The sequence below is a fragment of the Lygodium microphyllum genome, chromosome 22 (genome assembly GCF_053477565.2).
Source record: "Lygodium microphyllum isolate KBCC chromosome 22, Lygodium_microphyllum_v1.1.10, whole genome shotgun sequence".
Lineage (NCBI taxonomy): Eukaryota > Viridiplantae > Streptophyta > Polypodiopsida > Schizaeales > Lygodiaceae > Lygodium > Lygodium microphyllum.
The window spans coordinates 12,835,459-12,857,651 of record NC_141156.1 but is presented as its reverse complement, the minus strand read 5'-3'; the positions used below and the strand labels follow the sequence as shown (position 1 = coordinate 12,857,651).

General features: G+C 39.1%; 1 protein-coding gene across 1 annotated transcript; it reads right to left on the bottom strand.

Annotated features, from left to right (window-relative positions):
* Positions 1-20,126: 20,126 nt before the first annotated feature.
* LOC148016908 (peroxidase 41-like) lies at positions 20,127-21,936 on the bottom strand. The gene is made up of 3 exons (XM_087663365.1): positions 21,348-21,936; positions 21,015-21,180; positions 20,127-20,906 (listed from the first exon to the last, which is right to left on the bottom strand). The coding sequence occupies exons 1-3, from the start codon at positions 21,828-21,830 to the stop codon at positions 20,431-20,433; spliced, it is 1,125 nt and encodes a 374-aa protein (XP_087519491.1). The 5' UTR covers positions 21,831-21,936; the 3' UTR covers positions 20,127-20,430.
* Between the last annotated feature and the right edge of the window lie 257 nt (positions 21,937-22,193).

Below are 22,193 nucleotides of genomic sequence, written 5' to 3'. Positions count from 1 at the left end.
GGTGTTTTTTTGAACGCCCCAAAATTTTTACTTTTTAATCATTTTCTGATTAGCAACATCAAGGGGAATCCTCTTGGCAGCAAGATGCATGAATTCTTCACCCTCCATCACTTTAGAAATGATCGAAAATGATGCATTCTACAAAAAGATCTGATTATAGTCTTTATCTCTCCTCTTGTGATTTTTTCTCATGGATCAATGTAAAAGAGAGGGGGATGGACTGAGATGGACCTTTTTGATTGCATGATGATACAGAAGTTCAAATAGACATGAATTGTGGTTGGAGGATTGTCAGTGGCAATGTAAGAGTGTCATTGGGCCTCCAAGTTTGAAAAATATGCGTCATAATGAGCAATTTTATGAGAAAAATATAGATTTTGATGTTTTATGATCAATTTTTGTTTGAAATGGTTAGCAATGATTGTATTGATTTCCCATACTTTGTTTGGTCAGTCATGTTGAAGGATTCATAAGAAATTAATCGTATAATAATTTTATATGCTAAATACGCAAAACCCGGGACTATGCAATTTCTTGGATAAGTTACTCATGAATATATGTGTGCATCATGTGGGTTCAAAATAAGGGAATTTTAAAATACCATTTTTTACATACATAAGGGTGTAATATAAAGGGGTTATTTACATATTCAATAGAAAATGGTTATGTTTTATTCAAGAAAAAATCATAGATAAGGATATTTATAAATAGGCCTTAAACACACATGATGTAGAGGATGTACCGATAGTAACTTCCTCGAGTGCGGTTTAAAGGAAAACATGCAATTTTTGGGTTTTTGGTGTGCATTTTCCGTTCCTATGGATTAAAAAATGCTTAGAAAATCATTATCCATAATTTCATTCAATCTAAACTAGTAAGTCAGTAATTATGAGTAATTTTTTATAAATCGATAGAAAAATAAGAAAAATAAGGTTTCTCACATCATAAAATAAGATTTATAATATATGATAGCAATGAAGCATGGGGTTTAGCCTCACTTTAGCCCTACCTCTTTGTTAGAGTGAGTTTTAATCGCTTTCAATAAAGAAAAATACATTAAAAACCACACCTTTTGCTTATCAACGCATGCAAAATTTTAAACGGTAGGGAGTAGGGGGTTGTTGAGTGGTTAAAGTACATTAAATTTTGATATTCCATGATGCATATCACATAAAGTTTGTGGTTCTTTAAAACTTAAAGGGACCAATAGCACAAGAAAGCTCAGTACTAGCCCTAAGCAACGAAGCACTATCATAGGAAAAAAATAATGAAAAGAATTGTCTTCGCACTTTCATGTTGCTAATTTTCAATGGATAAAGGTGTTTGAACATGATGGCCATATACAAGCTTGCATTGATACACCATATGGTATGAGTGATAGCACTATGGCTCATTGATAACACATGTTTGTATAAGTGATGACCTAGTTGAGAGTGTAAGGTATCCCAAGCCGTAGCTCTAGATATTTGGTTCCTTGGGGGATTATTCAGTGAGGTTTATCTATCATCTCTTGGATAATTTAATTGAAAGAGTGGAGTTTTTTAAATTGTGTTTTATGTTCATGGCGCATCTTGGGACCAATCCCCAAGCCGTAGGAGAGCTATAGTGGAGTTGTGCTGATCAACCAAGGGGTGCTCCCTTTGTGTGTGTGCTATGTGGTGTATAACACCAACATGTTTAGGGAATACCTCTGAGGAGTGCGGAACTACTCATTTGTTGGAATACAAAATCATAAAAATGCAAAGTTCTTAGATGCTTCTAGCCGTGAGGCCATGAGGGGTGGTTTAAATGAGTAGTAGATGCCAGCTAGTGCCTTAGAGCGAGTGACATGCCCATTTTAGGTCATGATACTAGATTTGTTTCAATTGATTTGAGTATCTAGAAGAGTATATTTTGGGTCCATATGGAGAAGTTAGAGTAGAATCAAGCTATAGAAAATTCAAGAGAGGATGATACTCCTTAGGGCTTTGACATAGGGTTGCTTGCTTTAAGCAATAGCATGTTTGTAATTCAAGAGAGTTTTTTATAGTGTTCAAAGTCTATATACATAGTTCTTTTTTTTTCTCTTGAATCTTTCTTTCATCTTGTCTATTGTTTTTGATTCCATGTGGACTCTGGCTTATCACAAAATCCCTTTCACATCATTGGTGAACTTGACGTTACAGCTATGTCTAAATTGTCAGCAAGATCGGAGAACTACCTCTTTCATTTTTTTTCTTTTCTTGTTTATTGTTGTTTAGTTTTTTTTTTTTGTAGTAGTAGTAGTAGTTTTTTTTTCTTTTATTTTTATTGTTATTAGTAGTAGTAGTAGTTGTTGTTATTGTTATTGTTTTTCTTATCTTATTTATTATAGTGGTAGTGGTAGTGGTAGTCATGGTTGTGGTTGTACACGTAGTCGTAGTCGTCGTAGTCGTGGTTGTAGTAGTAGTAGTGGTTTTCTTGTTTTTTGTTGTTGTTGTAGTAATAGTTTTTTTTGTTTTCTTGTTTATTGTTGTCTAGTTTTCTTATTTGTTGTTGTTGTTGTAGTAGTGGTAGTAGTAGTAGTTTTTTCTTCTTTACTTTTTTTTTTTGTAGTAGTAGTTGTTGTTGTTGTTGTTGTTGTAGAGAGAGAGATATGTTTTGTTAAAGGAAATAAGAGAGGGGGAGGAAGAGAAAAAGGAAGAAGGAACGAAAGAGAGGGAATAAACATACAACATAATAAAGAAAGAGAAAAAGAGAGAGAGATGGAAGGAGAGGAGATAAGCAATGGATAAAAAACAAAGAGAGAGTGGTGGCGACGTCCGGTGCAATACCACGAGACAGGAAACACTCATATGTTAGTTTGTGGGTGGATGGGTGGAGACTTTACATACATTAATTTTTGCTGAGTTACAAGAGAAGAAATCCCTTCTCAAACAATTTAAGAAAGAAAAAAAGAATGATCACAAAAACAAATTGTTTGTCGTAAGGTAGAAAAAATGGAAAATAATGAAGGTCTTGATGTTCAAGATCGCGAGGCGTATCTTAATTAGCGTGTCCCATGTCCTCAATGTAAGTTGGCAATTAGACAAAAATGTCGATTGTTTATAGAACAAGTACGATGCTTGGACGAGTTTCAATCTAAGATAATTGATGAGGCGATCTTGGATTTTGAACAAATGGTAAGAAAATTTAATATCAATCATTCATTGTTAACGCAAGCTAATTGAATACCATATATAAAAAGATTGGGTGTGGTTGGAAAATTTTCTATTTAGGGAGGTAATGTCTCGTCTCAAGGAGGAGTGCACCATTTGTGACCAATTAGAAGAGTTCGTGGGCATGCGATGGATGGAGTGCCTGAGCCAATCCACCACTTGGAAGGTACTACCCAATCTATACCATCAATACGAGAGAAGATGTCACCAGTATCTGTAACTCTATAGTACTGGCGTACTGGCTCCTCTACGTGATCTTCTGGTGAGGGTGATTGCTCACCACCTCCTAGGCAACCCCCACACAAGCCTCGTCCTCCCCCTCGACTCTCCCTCCTCCCTCTCTGTCGACTACCCTCTGCCTCACTGGATGCACGTGCTTCAACAAATGCACGTGCCTTGATTGACGCTTGTGCTTGAGCCGATGCATGTACAGGTGCTACACATTGAGTACCTGCAATTGGATTTTGGACATTTGGTGTTTGGGAAGTAGTGCCAGGCAAAGATGTCAGAGGCATTCCAGACATGACGCTGAACACCTCGTCTGCTATGGGAGAGTGGCTAAGGTGTCTAGTCATCTCTCCCATGAAGTATTCGTTACTAGGAAAACCTCCAAAAAAAGCATTGATCCCTCTGCTGAACGAGCCCAATGTATCATTCATGCGGTCCAAATCCGGGTCATTGCTAGATGAACCAGGATGCAACATCTGCAAACAAAACACATGAATAAGACAAATTTGCTAAACTGCAATATTGTATAAACTCTACTATTGTGTAACATATTCGTATAATTCGAGAAATAAAAAAAATATTTTTAAATCAGAGCTGGTACGTGTATAATTGCGTCTGAGATGCAGAATAGATGCGCTCTCAGACGCTTCCTTGAAGTCAAACCTTCTGGTTAGAGCGCGTGTATATTCATGTCGATGCAGAATAGACGCGCTCTCAGATGCTTCCCAGAAGTCAAAGCTTTTGGGTGAGCACGTGTATATTTGCATTTGAGATGTAGAATAGACGCACTCTCAGATGCGTCTCTGAAGTCAAAGCTTCTGGGCAGAGCGCGTGTATTCTCGCGTCTGAGATGCAAAATATATGCACTTGGAGAGACAACTGCAGACACGGTGACAATAAACATAGATGCACGTCTACGTCTGCGTCTACACTGGAATCTACACACGCTGTCAAACATGCTAAGTCGGCTGCTCTCGATTCGACAACCGCCATCCATGATTTATTTGTGATATAAGAACTTCAATCATAGATCCTAATATAAAAAGAGAGAGAGAGAGAGAGAGAGAGGACTCACCTTGGGTCTTTGGTGTGGACGGGTGGTGGCGGTGATTCCTTTTCCTTCTTCCTCTCCTTGGTGAGTTGTTCTCCCTTAATGCTTGCTGCTTGTTGCCTCTTCTCTTTGTCTCGTGTTCCTCTTGTTCTCCTATCTTTTGTTCTCTCTTTCTTCCTCTCCTTGGCTTTCTTCTTTCCCCTCTTGTCTCTTTGAATTGAAAGAAGAGGTGAGTCATGAGGAGGTGAGTCATGAAGAGACTAGTGGAGGTATACTACATGTCAGTTGAACTGGAGTTTTAGAACGTGCAAAAGACGCAGGAAATGCGTAGTTTGAAAAGAAATGATTCAAGTATCTTTTGAATTTTGACATTTGCATCTATTTTTGCATGTATATGGGCATCTAAATTTACGTAAACACACTAATAGATGCGGATTTAGACGATTTAAGATAAGTTTTGATAGTGAGTTCTTATAATAAGTTTTTATGTATTTATGATAAGTTTTGTGTATCTAAAATTGAGATCTTAGAATAATTAATACGCCTTGAAGTTTTTATGTAAACACATTAATAACAAATTTGATGTTGTCATGAATTAGGTTTAATCATGTCCTCGTCATCACCTAGTGCGGTGCATGCTGATGAGTCAACGAGCACATCCTCAAGTGAGGATGAAAAATTAAGTCTTCATAATCGAGATGCATGGCTATGACGAAAAATTAAATGCATGTGTGATCGTTGTTGAGGGTGTATTTTTCGAGCACGTCGAGTTGCAATGTCACACCTCAGCATGTATGGAGAATGGGACCTAGAAAAATCATCGGTATTCATTGTTTTTAACACTAAGATTGCTAGTCTATGTTACTCAATATATATCAACATACATGTAACTCCCTTTTGTGGTTGAGCAGGATGCGGTGGCACATCCTCAGATGCTCCCTCCCGGGCATCGAGAGGCTGCAAAACGTCAACGCGAGGAGGCAGAGCCCTCAAGAAGAGTGGATACTAACAACCATGATAGTAGCCCTCTCATGAAATGCCCCATCAAGCTATAGAGGATGAGATTTTGGACAACATGGTACACGATCTATTTTCGCAACCGGTTCGGGGAGAAGGTCACTCTACGAAGCCAGATGACCCACTATACGTAGCGTCATCTACTCCATTGTATGAAGGTTGCTACTCCGTTGTATGAAGGTTGTACGTACTCCGTTCTTCGTGCGTCCCTCGAGATACTTAACTTGCAAACAATTTATGGATGGAGAACAACTTATGGATGGAGTAATGTCAATTTGAATGCGTTATTGAAGTAGGTATCAATTCATTTTGGCTTATGAATCATAATATTAATTGTTCTATTTTGAAATCAGACACAAATATATGTTGGTGGTTTTTAAACTCACTTTTAAATATATATGTAGGTTATTATCACAAATGCTTCCAAAAGAAAACCAATTACCAACTAACAGAGAGCAAGCAAGACATTACTTGACATCTTTGGGAGGCCTCGATTATGTCAAGATCCTTGCATGTGTCAATGATTGTGTCTTATTTCGTGGGATTCATGAGTTTGCACAAGAGTGTCCTATTTGTGGTAAATCAAGATACGAAGTGGAGACGAAGTCAATGGATGTGCCTTGTAAGGTTTTGCAACATTTTTCGATTGTTCCACGTAGTCAACTTATGTTCAAGTGTAAGTCTATTGGAAAGCTCATGTCATGGCATGCTAGTCATCGTTCAAGTGATGGAAAACGAAGGATCCGTGCAGACACACCGGCACGGCAATATATAGACAATTTGTGGCTCATTTTCAAAGAAGAGCCAAGAAATTTGAGATGTGGTTTAGGTATGGATGAAATCAATCCATTTGGTATCAAAAGCACATCATACAGTGTATGGCCAGTGGTATTGGTGAACTATAATATTCCTCTATCTATGGCAATTAAAAAGGGACATGTAATGTTGTCCCTTCTGATTCCTGGAAAGCACAAGGTAAAAAATATGGACATTTACTTAGAGCCATTGATTGAAGAGTTAGAAATGTTATGGGAAGGTATTGAGGTGCAAGATACAAGCACATCTGCATCCTCTAGAGATTTCACATTGAAGGCCATGTTGTTGTGGACCATACATGACTTCTCAAGATATGGAGAGTGTTCAGGTACATGTATAAAACTCTATATTTGAAATTCAAGACTTGAATCAGTTGCATGTTATTAATTCACTTGTTTATTCAGGTTTAACCGCATCAGGATATCATGCATGTCATATTTGCGGTCCCACTCTAGTTTCCTCTAGGGGGGCACATTTAAAGAAGGTTATCTATGAAAATCATAATCAATTTCTTCCTATTGACCATCCCAATTATGTTCTCCCTACTAATGGAATGATTCCACAATATCTAACTCTTCGAGATTGGAAGGAGAGATGGATTAATGCCGACAGCCACCCTCCACTCAGCATGAGTTGGTAAGAAGTATATTTCTCTCGATTGACTTTAAAGTATTTAGCATGATGAATTGTTTACATAACATATTGTTTATTTGTTAGATTCTCTATATTTTTTCGTCTTTCGTATTGGACTGAACTCAAGATCAATCACCTATTGGACCCCATGCACATATTCAAAAATGTTGTATCTACATTATGGGATCACTTGATAGGGGCTCGTGATTCAGTCTCAATGTAAGGGAGGATTTACGTAACATTGGTCGCATGAGATGAGCCTGGCCACCCATTGGACCTAGAGGAAAGATTGAGCTACCCCATGCATCTTGGATATTGTCAAAGAATGAGGAAAAAATAGTGAAGGAACAAATATGTAGCTTTTGAATACCCACAGGATGTATGAGATGTTTCAAGGGAGCCTTCATAAAGAAAAAAAAGAGGTGTGGAGTAACTATCTAGTTTGAAGTCCCATGACTGGCACAAAAAGATTCAAGTAAGGGTATCTCTAACCATGAATATAGTAATTAGTGGAGTAACTATGTGTAAACTTTGGGGTATGATGACTTTTTCCTCAACTAATCATTTGATCTATGAATATTATTTACATTCAGTTCGTACTTCCTAGTAGCTTATCCCATTGTGTATCCAAATATGTACGTGATATCATTTATAAGATGGAAGAGCTTGTGAGGTGTGTATACATTGCACTTTTTCATTATATATTGCATACATCATGTAGTGAACCTCTTTGAATTTCTACACAAAAATAAGAAATTGTCAAATACATCCTGACAGATATGTGAGCTCGAAGGAAATTGATCCAAACACATTGCAAGATGCTCAAGTATTCTCTTTTGAGGTGGTTTATTTGGTGGAGGAAATTTTTCCTCGCTCCATTTTGACTACTCAATTACATTTACTCATACATTTGATTGATGAGATCCCACTTTGTGGGGCAGTTCATGCAAGGTGGATGTTTTTTCTTGAGCGCTTCATGAAAAACTTGAAAGATATTGTGAGACAAATTAAGCATGGCTTGAGGGAAGGATGGTTGAGGGTTGGTTAGTGCAATCATCCCTTATTTATATCTCTGAATATCTTACTGAAGTGGACCCCTCTCAACCACGACTATGGGAAGACGATGAAGACATGAGGATGACCTCTATAATACGTCAAGGAAAAGGAATGAGTAAAGTGCTAACAAAAGAAGAACTTCATAAGTTAAATAGTTTTTGTGTGCTCAATAGTTATGTAATGAGCAAATGGGTGACACTATATAATGAAACAAGGGCAAGAAGAAAAAGCGAAAGACAAGCATTTCGCACCAGATATGGACGTAATGTCTCATTTCCAGATCATCTAAATGCACTCCCATATCATATTGATATAGATTGGTTACATGAGGAAATGGAGAGAATGGAAAAAGAGGAGGAAATTAATATATCTCAAGAAGAGTGGGAATACGCACGAGGTTGCTTATAAAAGGTGAGACATACTATCAATTGATTTGTTTCTGGTTATATTTTATATAATAAATTGACATGTTTGATCTTAATCTTTTACTACTAGTGCACATTATTCAATGCCATTTGGTGTGAGGGTAAACATCTTCGAACTCAACGTATAGATGAAAAGAGAAATACCGAAGATTGTGGTGTCCTTGCTCACTTTGAGGATGCCAATGGTACCATGGAAGTTTATTGTGGCTTGATCCAAGATATTCTAAAGCTTGACTTAAGACGATTCTTTATATATGTACTGGATGTGAAGTGGTTTAAAGAAGTTGTAACAAATGGTGAGCATTGCACAATCAGACGTCATCCAAGTGGTTTTGTAATCATTGACTCTACAAAATTTCACCAAAACACGAATGAAACATTAGTACTACCTTAACAATGCGAGCATGTATATATGTAAAAGCTAATTTTTTTATATGTATACATGTGATACATATACACAATATAATAAGTATTTAAGTTTCTTGCTTTTTTTTTTCAAATACAGGTTGTGTATCATTCAATGGTAAACAAAAATCGATGGTGGTATGTCATCCCTATATCTAATCGTTCAAAACCAATATATGGTAATATTACCGGCATAGAGATAGCAGATGACAATCCAACAATTAATGATGATGTACATGATGACACCATAATAATGGATGATATACGTGATATAGTACAACATGAACCTTGCGAGGATGTTCAAGGAAACGCAGAAGAGGACAATAATGTGGTTGATGATGATGAAGTTATTGAGCAATATAGCAACACATCTGATAGTGGGATAGACTTATTTGTTTCATTACCTCTTGGTAACATAGATCTAGAAGTAGATAGTTTATCAAGGGCTGATCTCATTGAAGATGAGATGGATCATTCACTATAACATACTTAATTCGCTTAATGATTCAATGTGTAATCTTAATTCTATGAAAAATATCATATACACATGTGTATACTCAAGAATCAATAGTCAAGTTTAAAGCTAAATTGAATTTTTCATAATAAAAAGGAAGTACTTTTTATCATCTTCAAGTAGAGAAATTAGAGATACATGCAATGCTTGCTACTAATTGTATAATAAGGTTTGTGTCGCTTGCCGCTAATTACTTATATCAGGCTTGTCAACTGGAGGAACTGCCATTCATTATAGAGAAATGCAAAAATAATTATTAACTCCGGTTTTTTTATCATATTAACTTCAATTTCAAGTGGTTAAATAATTACGTATATGCAAACGCATCTATCTACGTGAAATATAGACACAAAATTCACGTCTATTTACACACTCTTTTACATGCGCATATAGATGCAATGATAGACACGCTTGACTGTGCACGTCTAACATGCGCGTCCATGCCTCGTTTCTGTTGTGGTATATATGTGAAAACTAAATGAGTGTTTCAATGTACAGTGTAAAATATATAGTGCGGCGTGGTTGCGCAGACAGCATTTCTTCGTGGAGCGTATTGACAAAATGTGCTTCACAACAACAGACTGTGGTATCATGGCAAGGTTCGAGCAAGAGAGCTGACGACGAGCAACGGATCCAAACATGGTTATAGATGAGATGGAGTATTTTGGGAACTTGCCAAGTATTGTTACAGTGGATTACCATAGCTTCTCCATGATACTATTCAATGTGCAGTGGCTCAAAGTGGTACTTAAAGGAGCTAGAGCAACATTTCAACGAGGTCCATCTGGATTTCTTCAAATAGAATCTAAAAAAAATGGATGGATTTGCGAGACACCTTTGTGTTGCTGGCCCATTGTGAACAGGTGCATGAACTCATTTGTTTTTTAATTGTATTACAACATGATACATGTCATAATAGTTAAATATCTCTTGTACGTGATTGTGAATAGGTAATATTCTATCCAAACTCCGACAACCTCCATGGTGGTATGTTATACCCTCAGCTCCACGAAGTGCAAAGTGATGTTTCGAGCATAGATGAGGACAATATGCAAATAGAGGGGTCGATATTGCAAGGGGTGGAGGCTACCAAAAGCTTGGAGCATGTAGAGGACCCAACATCGGGTAACAATGATGGAAATATAGGAGTCCAAGAATTGTTTGAGAGTGAGGTGGACTCATCCTTTTGTGGTGACATGTCTATCGACCTTCTAGTGTATGCCGAGTTGTGTTAGGAGATTGACATGGGACCATAGGATACTTCATACTTGGAGCATCCAAGTACTCAATTCGTTGACGAATCACTTATAAGGGTACATAAGATATGCATTTCAAGTAAAATTATTTTTTAAAGATTTATATTACCGTGCTTTGTATGATTTAAATTGATTATGCTAACATCATTTTTTGTCTGTGTAGGTGACCTTTGTGGATACTTAGATCATCAGGATGAGTTGAGGGATGAACGATGAGGAGTTGCAGGAGATCTTTACGCACATGTCTCTAGATCAGATGGAAAGATTCAGAGATATGGGGGACTGAGAGTTGTCTCCGACACCATCAAGCTGGTCTATTAAATCTACTTTGGCGCGATTAGATGCTTCAGTTTCGAGCAGGCAAGGTCGACGCTCCAGACTTAGGCCAGACGGAGGGAGTGGTTCAAGGGGATGTTACAGAGATCCTGATGTAGTGAACCCATGGTCGGCTTGGGATACAGGTGCTACTCCTCCCTCGCGTGGTAGTTTTAGAGAGTGTGGCTCAGGTGGTTGATGTGGAGGCATAGACATGGTGTCTCCGTCTCATCGTTCTACTAGAGTTGTGTCACCTCTAGGATTTGTCACACTTGTGGGGACATCTACTCCACTTACTCTAGCTTTTGCTTAGCCATCTACAGGAGATGGCACCCCTATGGGTGCTACTCCAATAGATACTACCCCGGTCGGTACACCAGATGTAAAGGGGTCTCTTGGATATGCCCAGGAGCGTGGTCGCATGTGGGACAGGACCTATCTTAGGCATACCCTAGAGGGGTATGCCTACCTTGTAGATGATACGTCAGGAGCCATCATCATGAATGATGAGGGGAGGAGGTTGATGGCTCCCATGAGAGAGTTATGCCAACATGTTTTTCGGCACAACGACTTGGATCATTGGAAGAACATATCGGAGGGGAGCAAGGACTACATAGTTACATCCTTGCATAAGGAGTTTCCGGTACCAGCCGTAGCAAATAGATTTTCTATAGATTGGATGATGGAGTGCATGCATACATATATGTCACAAAGATGATCAGACACACGCAAGGCACTCAAGAGTAGGGCTGCAAAGCCCGAGTGGCTAGATACAGACGATTGGCACCAATTCAGGGAGGAGGCTACAGATTCTCCAAGACGTTGGAGACAGCAATGCGAGGCGGTGAGGGCACGGCTAGAGGCCAGAGTGGTCCATCATCTTGGGAGTGGCAGCCACAAGACATATCTCGAGGACTTTGTAAGTTTTTCTTTTATTTTTCTTTCTTATTTTTTTACAATATTCTTTGTACTGATAATTGTGTTTCTAACAATTGTATTTTGTTTTCTTTGCAGCACTCCATTACAAATTGCAATCCGACCGGCCTTGAGACTTGATATGCAGAGAGGCACGGTCTCACTGCATTGATCGATCGATTGTATGGATGCACTGGACCTATAAGTTACTCATCTTTCTTATCCATAGTTACCAAGTTTAATTAGAATGCATTATTGTATAGTGGACTGATATGTAGTTGTTTCTTTTTTTACAAAGTCCATTCGATACTCCTTTGCAGCGGGACAAGGTTTTGGATGGCGATGATCTATAACTTGCCCTTGGATCCTTGGAGCTCACACACCCTTCTTTTTTGGTCATGTGATGTGTGTAGACATTTTTTATGTAGTAGTGAAATCTTGCCATGATTGTACCACTCGCTTTCATTATGCGATCATGTATTTATTTTTTTCTTGTTACCATCACTATTAGTGTTGCAAATTTACTGCATGTATCATGATTATTAGCGTCGCAAAGCATCGTTATTTGTGTGAGTATCAACGTCATTGATATCAACACAAATATCGACGCTGATAATGATACTAATACCGACAGTTCTATGGCGTCGTCAATAATAATGCTTTTTGTGACGACGAGAGCAAATATATTTATTTACATTTTCATTGCTTTAAACGTCGGTATACGGCCTATATCTTGTAGTGTAGTTTAACAAAACGCTCTACTCACTGAGGTGTAGTGACATTTGAAGGTAGGCTTCATCTATCCAGTACGGGACTCAGAGTGGGTTTCACTTGTAGTAGTGACACCCAAGAAGAATGAAAAATAGCGGATTTGTGTGGACTACAAGCCACTAAATGTTGCAACAAAGAGATATTACTTTCTCTCTTCCCTTTCGGGATGAAATACTAAATGAGGTGACTGAGCATGAGAGATACACTGTTTGTGATGGGTATTCAGGTTTTTTCCAGATCCGAATAGTTGAGGAAAATCAACATAAGACCTACTTCATCATGCCTTGGGGGTGTTTAGCTTACAAAGTTATTCCATTTTTGGATTAACAAATGCCCTATCTACCTTCTAGCAATTCATAAATTATATCTTCCAGACATATTTTGATAAGTTCATTAGGGTCTTTATTAATGGTTTTTGTATTTATAGTTCTAAGCCTCTACATCTAGGGAAGGTGGATGAAGGTTTCAACTGCCTCGCACAAATGGGGGGTAGCTAAACCATGAGAAGTGTCGTATTGGTGAAGATAGTGTAACTTTGTTAGGCATGTAGAAAGTGAGAGGGGCATTGAAGCGGATCCAAAAAACTTAAGGCCCTATTGGCAGTGCCATCAACATCTTCTGTGAAGCAGCTAATCCCTTTCATTCAAAAGGTGCAATATATGGGGCGGTTCATTCATCTCCTCTCCCAATTAGTATTTCCACTGCAACAGTTTACCCGCTCTGAGGAGCTCCTGTGGAGTGACGAAAGCAAAAGGTGCTTTCACGAGGTGAAGAAGGCTCTCAACACCCTTCCCATAATTTTACAGCTTTGCTGTGATCAAGAGTTTTTGTCAACCCGAGTTTCAAGGAAGATGATGTAGGGGCAGTACTAATACAAAAGGATGCTAAAACTAGCATAATGAGGCCGGTTTACTTTTCTAGCAGAGTAATGACAACAACATTAGAAGGAGGTTAAAAGATGGTGGAGGTGATGGTTTTGTCTCTAATGTTTGCTGTAAGTAAGTTTTGTCCTTATCTTCTCCCTAGGCCGTTCACAATGATCATGACAGAAGAGAATTTTCCCTATGCCTTACAGCTTATGGATGTTTCAGCTAGAATCGCTAAGTGGGTAATACAACTCCAAGAGTTTAACTAAACCTTCAAGGTGGAGGACTCTACTCGAGCCTAGCCTAACTAATTTGTTGACTCATGGATGCCATCAAAAGAAGGAAAAAGAGAAGGGAAATGTAAAAGAGGAGACACATCCTCTTAAGGACCCGCCACGGGTGGAGAATGCCCATGTCCTCTACTTTGATGGGGTTTACAAGCCTATTAAAGACAGTAGTAGTAGGAATAGTGGTGTTCAATCCTGAAGGTGAAAAACTTTATAGAGCATGTATTAGCCTAGAGGATGCCCATTCTAACAATGAGGAAAAATATCAAGCCTTGCTTTCAAGTTTGAGGTGGTGTCTCTCACATGGTATCACTCAAATTAATGTTTTTGGAAATTCTATACTAATTGTTGAGAAAATTAAAGGAATCTGGGCTTGTAAAAATGATAACTTAGCCGTGAAAATGAAAGAAGCTAAAACTCTCATGAGGAAGCTAGAGAAAGCCCAAATCTATTTTGTGCCAAGGTGCACAAACGACGACACAAATGCTCTAGCAGCTGAAAATTTAAAAGAGATAATGGTGGGCATCATTGCAGTAAAGCTCCCCTTGTTTTAATATAAGTTTCAACTACAAGATGTGCTTTATTTTCTTGAGCATGGCGAGGCACCTACACATATGAACAAGAGTGAGAAAAGGTGGTTATCTACTAAGGCCACTAAATACCACTTGATAAATGATGTGTTGTATTGCAAAGGAAAGGATGCAATGCTTAGAAGGGTGCCAACATCAAAGGAGATTATGGATGTGATTAAGAGCTTCCATGAGGGGGTTTATGGCAGATATTTTTCTCAAGAAATAACTAGAAGAATTATTCTTCAAGCCAATTTTGTGTGGCCTAGTCTGCATCGAGATGTGCAACATTGGTGCCGAACTTGTGATTCTTGCCGAACTAAGGAAGCTAGTGCATGAGGAACAAAATCCCATAACTATATATGGACTATTTGAGAAATGGGAAATTGATGCAATAGGACCACTCCCAGGAATTTATTTTGGCAAGAAATACATTATAATGGGTGTGGACTTCATGACGAGATGGGTTGAGGCTTCAACAACTAGTAGAATCACAACCCAAGAAGCGGAAAAAATTTTGTTTGAAAATATTTGTTGTAGGTTTGGCACACCTTTACAAATTATCTCTTATTGGGGTCCTGGTTTTAGCGCTAATCTAGCGAGGGAGCTAATGGAAAGGCTAAAAATCAAGCGCTGACATTCTACTCCCTACTACCAACTGTGTAATGGTTTTGTCGAAAAGGTGAATGGGCTGATTTGTAAGATAATTACCAAGCAAGTACAAATGCACCCCAAGCACTGGGATAAAAAATTGAGTGCAACTCTTTGGGCTTACAAGACTTTATTTAGAACCTGACTTGGCTATACTCCATTTCAGCTCATTTATGGCCAAGAGGCTTTGCTTCTTATAGAGGTAGAATTGGCTATCTTACGTGCTTTAGTAGCCAGTCGAGAGAAGAATCAAGAAAAGAAGTTAGAAAAAATGATCTTGGATCTAGAGAGGCTGGAGTTAGACAAAGAAGCAGTAGTCCAACAATATAATGTTACATAATATAAGGTGCCCATGGAGATGTAAGGACACACAATCACAAGCACATGAGAGCACTCTAGATCACCAAGCCCAAAGGGGAGCCACTAAGAGCACATTATGTAACATCCTCATGCTAGTTCATGTCTTTGAGGTAAGCTATGAGTGAGTCTCTTTTTTTATATAGCATTCCATGAATACATAATGGCAAGCTTCATCTACCTCTTCTCCTCTTGTCTCTCTCTCCTCATCTCTCTCCCTCTCTCTCATATTCTAATATGGCATCTAGATCATACGGTGTCCAAATTATATGTACTCTCTTCTAATTCTCTCTCTGCATTCATACTTAAACTTATTAACTAAGACTTGCCATATACTCTACTGGTGGAGAATCCTTATTTCCTCATGTTATATATATATATTCATGGGAGAAATTAGGATACATTGCCTCTCTTAACCTTCCATCATCTTCATTTTTCATAAGATAGGCTACAAATTTTTTCTTGTGAAGTTGTGTTTTGGTTCTTTCCATTCACTTAGGAAAGGGATGTCCTGGCCCATCCTCCCTTAGGCTAGGTGGTGCCCTTCTTTAGCTCTCTTAGTGAGGATTGGAGACTGGGTGGGTAAGAGGCAATCCACTCATCTTTTTAGCTCTCAGTGTCAATGATTGTGTGCTATTTCAAGGAGACTATGAGACTATGGAGACATGTCCAAAGTGTGGTGCTCACACGTATCAAGAAGACTTGTAAGGAAAAATCATCTCTCAAAAGGTTCTTAGATACTTTCCACTTATATCGTGTATATGTCACATGTTTCATACGTCAAGCATGGTGAGGTTAATAACATGGCATACATGGAATAGATACGCAGATGGAGTCCAAAAAATATTGGTAGATTTACATGCATGGAGTCACCTTAGTTGTACCTTTTGTGGCTTTACACGAGAGCTAATGAATCTTTATCTTAATCTTACTGTAGATGGTGTGAATCCATTGGGTCTCCACTCAACTTCTTACAATGTTTGGCCTATAGTTCTTGTAAACTACTACATCCTACCATGGATTTCTACAAAGAAAGGACACCTAATCTATTAAATGATGAGATCAAGATTTGTGGGAGGAGGGGGACCCTTTTGGAAGACATGAGTAAGCACAATGGTGAGTGGTCTGCTAATATAGAAGCCATTTTCATGTGCACCATGCATAACTTTTTGAGATTCAAGGAGTGCTTAGGTGGTAAGTGGAAAACTTGTTCTCATTGTTGATATCTAATATGGCTCATTGAAGTTTTTGTTGCCTAGGTAGGGGTATTGTGACTAGTCTAGTTACCTAAGGTTATCACGCATATCCATTGTGTGGAGTTAGACTTCCAAAGGTCATGGACCATGAAGAAGATGGTATATTAGTAACATGTTGCTTTCTTGCCAGAGAATTATAAATCGAGGAGAGGTTTTCTTGGAGGACCTTCTGCATGAATGAATGCCCAAAGCTCGTACGAGTTGAAAATTGTCCCCAAGGAGTCACATGCAAGCAAAATGCCACAGTCTTAGCTATGCAAAGAGCTTGATATGGAGCCATAGGTTGGGTCATATTTTTGTTCATTCGCTCAACTCATCGATAATTTTCTTTTAAGGATACTTTAGTATATGCATTTTAATTAGTATCCTTTTTTGTAGAGTTATGTTATCATCCTTTATCTAAATTCTTATATTAATTATGACTAACATCATTTTCTATCTATGGAGATTATCTTTGATGATACTGAGAGACCAATATGAGTTAATAAATGATTCATGAGAAGCTTTAGGAGATGTTCACATATATGTCTCTAGATCTGAATGGTCTGCTTTATAGATATGGTGGACTAGGAGTTGTCACAAATATTGTGAGGCTATTCTATGAGGTGTACTTCAGCATGCTCCAATGCTTCGATCTCTAGTAGGTGAGATCGATGCTGCAGACCAGCCTCCAATGGAGGAAGTGCTTTTGGGAGGTATAGTAGAGATGTAGATGTTATGAGCCTATGATTGATTTTAGAGAGGGTTAATACTCCTTGCTCTTATACTATTGGTTCCAGAGAGAGTGGCACATGTGGGTATTGTGGAGGCACCAATGTAGTGTCTTCATTTCATTGGTTTGGTGGACACTTGCCACCTCTAGGATATATCATACATGTAGGGATATCTACTCCAGTAACTCTAGGTTTCACTCAAGCGTTGGGGTGGGATCCTCCGGGAGGTCAGTCATAAATATATATATGTATCACATGGATTCAACATAAGGGATTTTTAAAATACAATTTTTACACATTTTTTATATACAGAAGGGTCCCATATAAAGGGATTACTTATAGATTCAATAGAAAAGAGTTATATTTTATTAAGAAAAATTTCATAGATATGGATAATTATAGGTAAACCTTAAATGCACATGATATAGAGGGTATATATATCGTGAACTACCTAAGGTGGCATCCCTATGGGTGCTACTCCGAGAGATGCTACCCCTTAGAAGGTTGGACAGATGTACATGGATCTCCTAGTTATGCCTAGAATTGTGATTCTAGGTGGGAGAGATTATACCTTAGACATATCCCAATAGGGTAGATATACCTCGTAGATGAGAAGACAAGTACTATAATCATGAATGATGATGGGAGGAGGGTAATGTCTCACATAAGAGAGTTGTGCCAATAAGTATTTAGTTATGATATTTTGGACCATTGGAAGAATATAACAGAGAGGAGTAAGGACTATGTAGCGGTATCTTTGTAAGAGAAGTTTTTGATAACTATAGTGGCAAAGAGGATTTCCACTTGGTGGATAATGGAGTGTATGTATGTATACATGTCACATGGATGATCAGATATATGTAAGGTAATCAAGAGTAGCACTGTGAAGCTCAAGTAACTAGATGTAAAGGATTAGTATAGAGACTCAGGGAGGAGGCCACAAACTCTTTAAGATGATGGTGGTAGTAGCGACAGGCAGAGAGGACATGATTAGAGGTAGGGGTTATGCATCATTTAGGGAGTGGAAACCATAAGACTTATTCGGAGAACTTTGTAAGTTTACTTTTGGTTTTTTTGATTTTTTTATTTGAAATATCACTAACATTAGCAACCTTGTTTCTAACAATGCTATTTTATTTTCTTTATAGCACTCCATCATACAAACCATGATCCCACTGGTTTGGAGACTCAATATGTAAAGAGACACGGTCTCATTACGCTTATTAATAGATTGTATGTATGCAGTGGTCCAATAAGTCAATCATCTCTGTTTTTTATAGTCATTAGTTTTTTTGTGATGCATTATGTATGGTGAACTAATATCTGGTTGTTTATTTTGTAGAGTTTGTTTGATGTTGCTTTGTGTTAGAACGAGCTTTCATATGGCAAGGATTTATAGCATAAGCTTGGATTCATGGAGCACACATCATCTTCTTTTTAGGTCCTATCGTCCATGTAGGCCTCTTCCATGTACCATTACTTAGATATATTTATCGTCCTTTGTATAAATTGACACTTTACAATATTTACAAATAGATTTTCGTGTTTGTTTTGGACTCTCCTCTCTATGGTTACATGTAATTTTATGAGTATCATCACCAATCTTATACTAATTTTATGAGTTACCAATGTTGTGGCTTTAAGTAGTTTTTGCACCTATCTTTATGATAATGACATATTTAATATGTAATTGCTTTGCAAAATATTATTCAGTACAAGCTATCCTACCACCATTTTTTTTCTCTATAACCATTGCTATTTGCTATTTGCTTCACTAATTTACTGCATGCATTTCTATCTTAGTCGATATGTGTGTCATAGAGCATTTCTATTTACATTGATATTTGTGTTGTTATTAGCATCACAAAGTTAATAGCGACCCAAATAGCAACAAATTTGTAGAGATGTCTATAGCAACGACTATAGTAATGACAAGGGAAATTTTTTGGATGAATATTTGCATTACTTTGAATGTCAATATGTGGCATGTATCTTGTAGAGTTTGTTCTAGGCATGCAAGCTAGTTAGGCCCTAATGAGAGAGAATGCAAAATGGTTTGATAGAGCTTAGTTGTAAGACCGAGTAACATGAAGGCAAGTGTCACTTGGTGAAAAATAAAATATGAATCTTGCCTTTGTATAAGTCCAATGCATATACTAGGAGGATTGATATTACAAGTCATTAAGGGAGCGAGAAATGAGGTTGTCTTGAGAGTAATCTTTAAGGTTATGGCTAAGCCTTGCTTGAAGTATGTTAGGGTAGTTAAATATGTTCTTAAGACATTAGCTAGGCATTGTCACAAAGATGGTAGAAAGGTTGTTTTTGTGAGACTTGAGACCTCAATGTGTTTGTTATCTTTTTCCAAAAATAGTTACTCACATATGTGTTGCATGGAATAATAATAATAAGGGGACCAATTCTACCTAGTTACATCCTTTACCCTAGGACTAGAAAAGCTTTGTTTTGTGAAGAGATGTGACTCCTAAATAAGATATTGCAAGAATATACAATGCAATATATCCCAAAAACAAAATCTTCATCCCAAAAGTCCTTACGACTGTTCAACAACTACAATATTTTGTTGCATATTGGTTATTTCACACCATATGCATTAATATATTATTACCTTTCCACCAACTTCACTTTTGATTTTGGCCCTTGGGAATTATCGCTCGGCCAATTCGTGCATATTCTGTTTTCTTATCATGGACAATGGTTGTTACAAGCATCCACTACAACACTCTTGCTTGTTAAATAACGGCAATGTTATTGCTTTGTATTGTATGAGAGGCCATTAGATGTAAAGGAAGGCACAATGCTCAAGTTCTTCAAATCTGAAATCACCTAGGTAGATCTAAAGTCAAAAACCTCAGATGTAAATTAAAAAATATTGTATTTACAATGAGGTAATAGAAGATTGTTTTGGAAACGTCAAATGTTTCGTGTGAGCTAAGGTGACGTTATTGTGAAGCCTAATAGGCTTGGCACAAACGGTGTTACATGCGGAGATGTGATTGTGTGTAGAACTATAGATACAATGCGTAAGTTTTATGATGTAATGACAGCTTATGTTGATGGTGATGGGGCTCATTCAGTGAGGAGTATACAACAGTGCTCATTGTTTCCCGTTTGAGAATTGGTTTAGGGTTCTTGCTAGGCCTCTGGATCGACGTAAGGCACGAGAGTGTCGGGGTTGAACGCAAAGTCAGCGTTGTGAGAGTTTCTGACCCAGCACTGCTTTCGGATGTGGCCTTGGGTGCCGGTGAGGACTCCGATCTTGCCCATCTTGCGGAGGGACCTGCCGAACTGCTTGAAGAAGGCCTTCTCATCGTAGGCGAACTTCACCACCCAGGGGCGAGTCCTGGGGTCGTGCACCAGCGTTACGTCCGAGGTGAAGACGCCGAACCCGTGCAGCAGGGCCTTGAAGTATGCGTTGTCGAAGACGAGGTTCGTGAGGGGGTCCATGAAGAACTGCACCTCCTCGTCGAACTGGCCGTTTCTTAGCGTCCCATTGAGGGTGCAGTTCATCAGTAATTCCTCACCATAGCTCTTGCGGTATGTGCGGTCGACTCTCGGGAAGATGCGATTGGTGATGCTCTTGCAGTGCCCTTGGCCGATGGTATGAGCTCCTTCGATTTTAGTACATGATCATTTACACGTTAGTCTAGCTTGGATTTGCAACTACTGGATCCCTGAACGCAACATAGTAAAGCTTGTATGAGCTCAATGGTTCATACCTGACAGGGCAACCAGGTCCACCAAATCCAGGCCAAAATATTCAAAATTCTCAAGCAATCCATCCACGGTTAGGTTGAAATTGGGAAGGAAAACTTGCGAGGCATGTGCAAAGGAGGTGAGGGCATCCCTTCGTCCTAGCTCGATCTTGTACAAAGGGCCTCCAGCCTGAGGTAAAGTGCGACCGAGACGAATATGAGAGAGAGAGAGAGTTTACATGTGTGCATAGAGCAACCATTAGTCAGAAGAGAGAGGGAGAGAGAATTTACGTGGAGGGATAGAGAAGCCATTAGTCCACGGAGAGAGAGAGAGAGAGAGAGAGAGAGAGAGAGAACCTGTTTGATCGAGTAGACGGCCACGAGGGCAATGATGTCGGCACAGGAGACGGTGTCCGGGCAGACCTTTTCGACGCGCTCCTTGATGTCATCCAGAACGAAGAAGTTACCAAGGCTGAAGTTGATATCGGCGTCCTTCTCAGCCTTGGCGGCAATGGAGGAGTTGAGGAGGAGGGAGGAATCGCAGCCATACACGAGGCAGTCATGGAAGAACAGGCGCAGGAGAGGGGCCGGCGTCGTCTCGTCGAGGGACGTCCAGAAGGCCACCCTCTCCTCCACGATGCTGGGCAGCTGCGGGCACGTCTTCTTGTAGAAATCCCTCTTCAGACTCGGCTTGAGGTACCGCGGCACGCTAGCAGTGGTGGCTTCGGCTCCTCCCGCCGACCCAAAGCTCCATAGCACCACTAGCACGTTAAAGTACAGCAGTGCGGCTATGGCGATATTGCCGCTCGGGCTACGGACGTATAATAGCTTCTTCTCCATTCACCTAATTTTCTTCTGTCTTTCTCTCTTGTTGTGCTCTAACCCTCGCTCCTGTCTTTATCTTTCTGTCCCGATAGGAGACCGGTTCTTGTCTTTGGGAGATTTAACAGAGCTTCGCGCTATTTGTATGGAGACTTTCCTCCTCATCCCCACGTTCCGTCCTTGCATTCGGCACACCTTTTCCAGAGTCCACCCCTCACGCCACATGCCTTCCATTATGCCACCTTTCGAAGGGTATTCATTATCAGTGCTATGCATGGGTCCTGTTCCTGTTCTAGACCCCGGGGCCGGCCGGACGTCCCATCATTTCTGTCGTCTTCCTTTTCCTCTTCTTTATTTTCGTTTTCTTTGGTGTATATATTG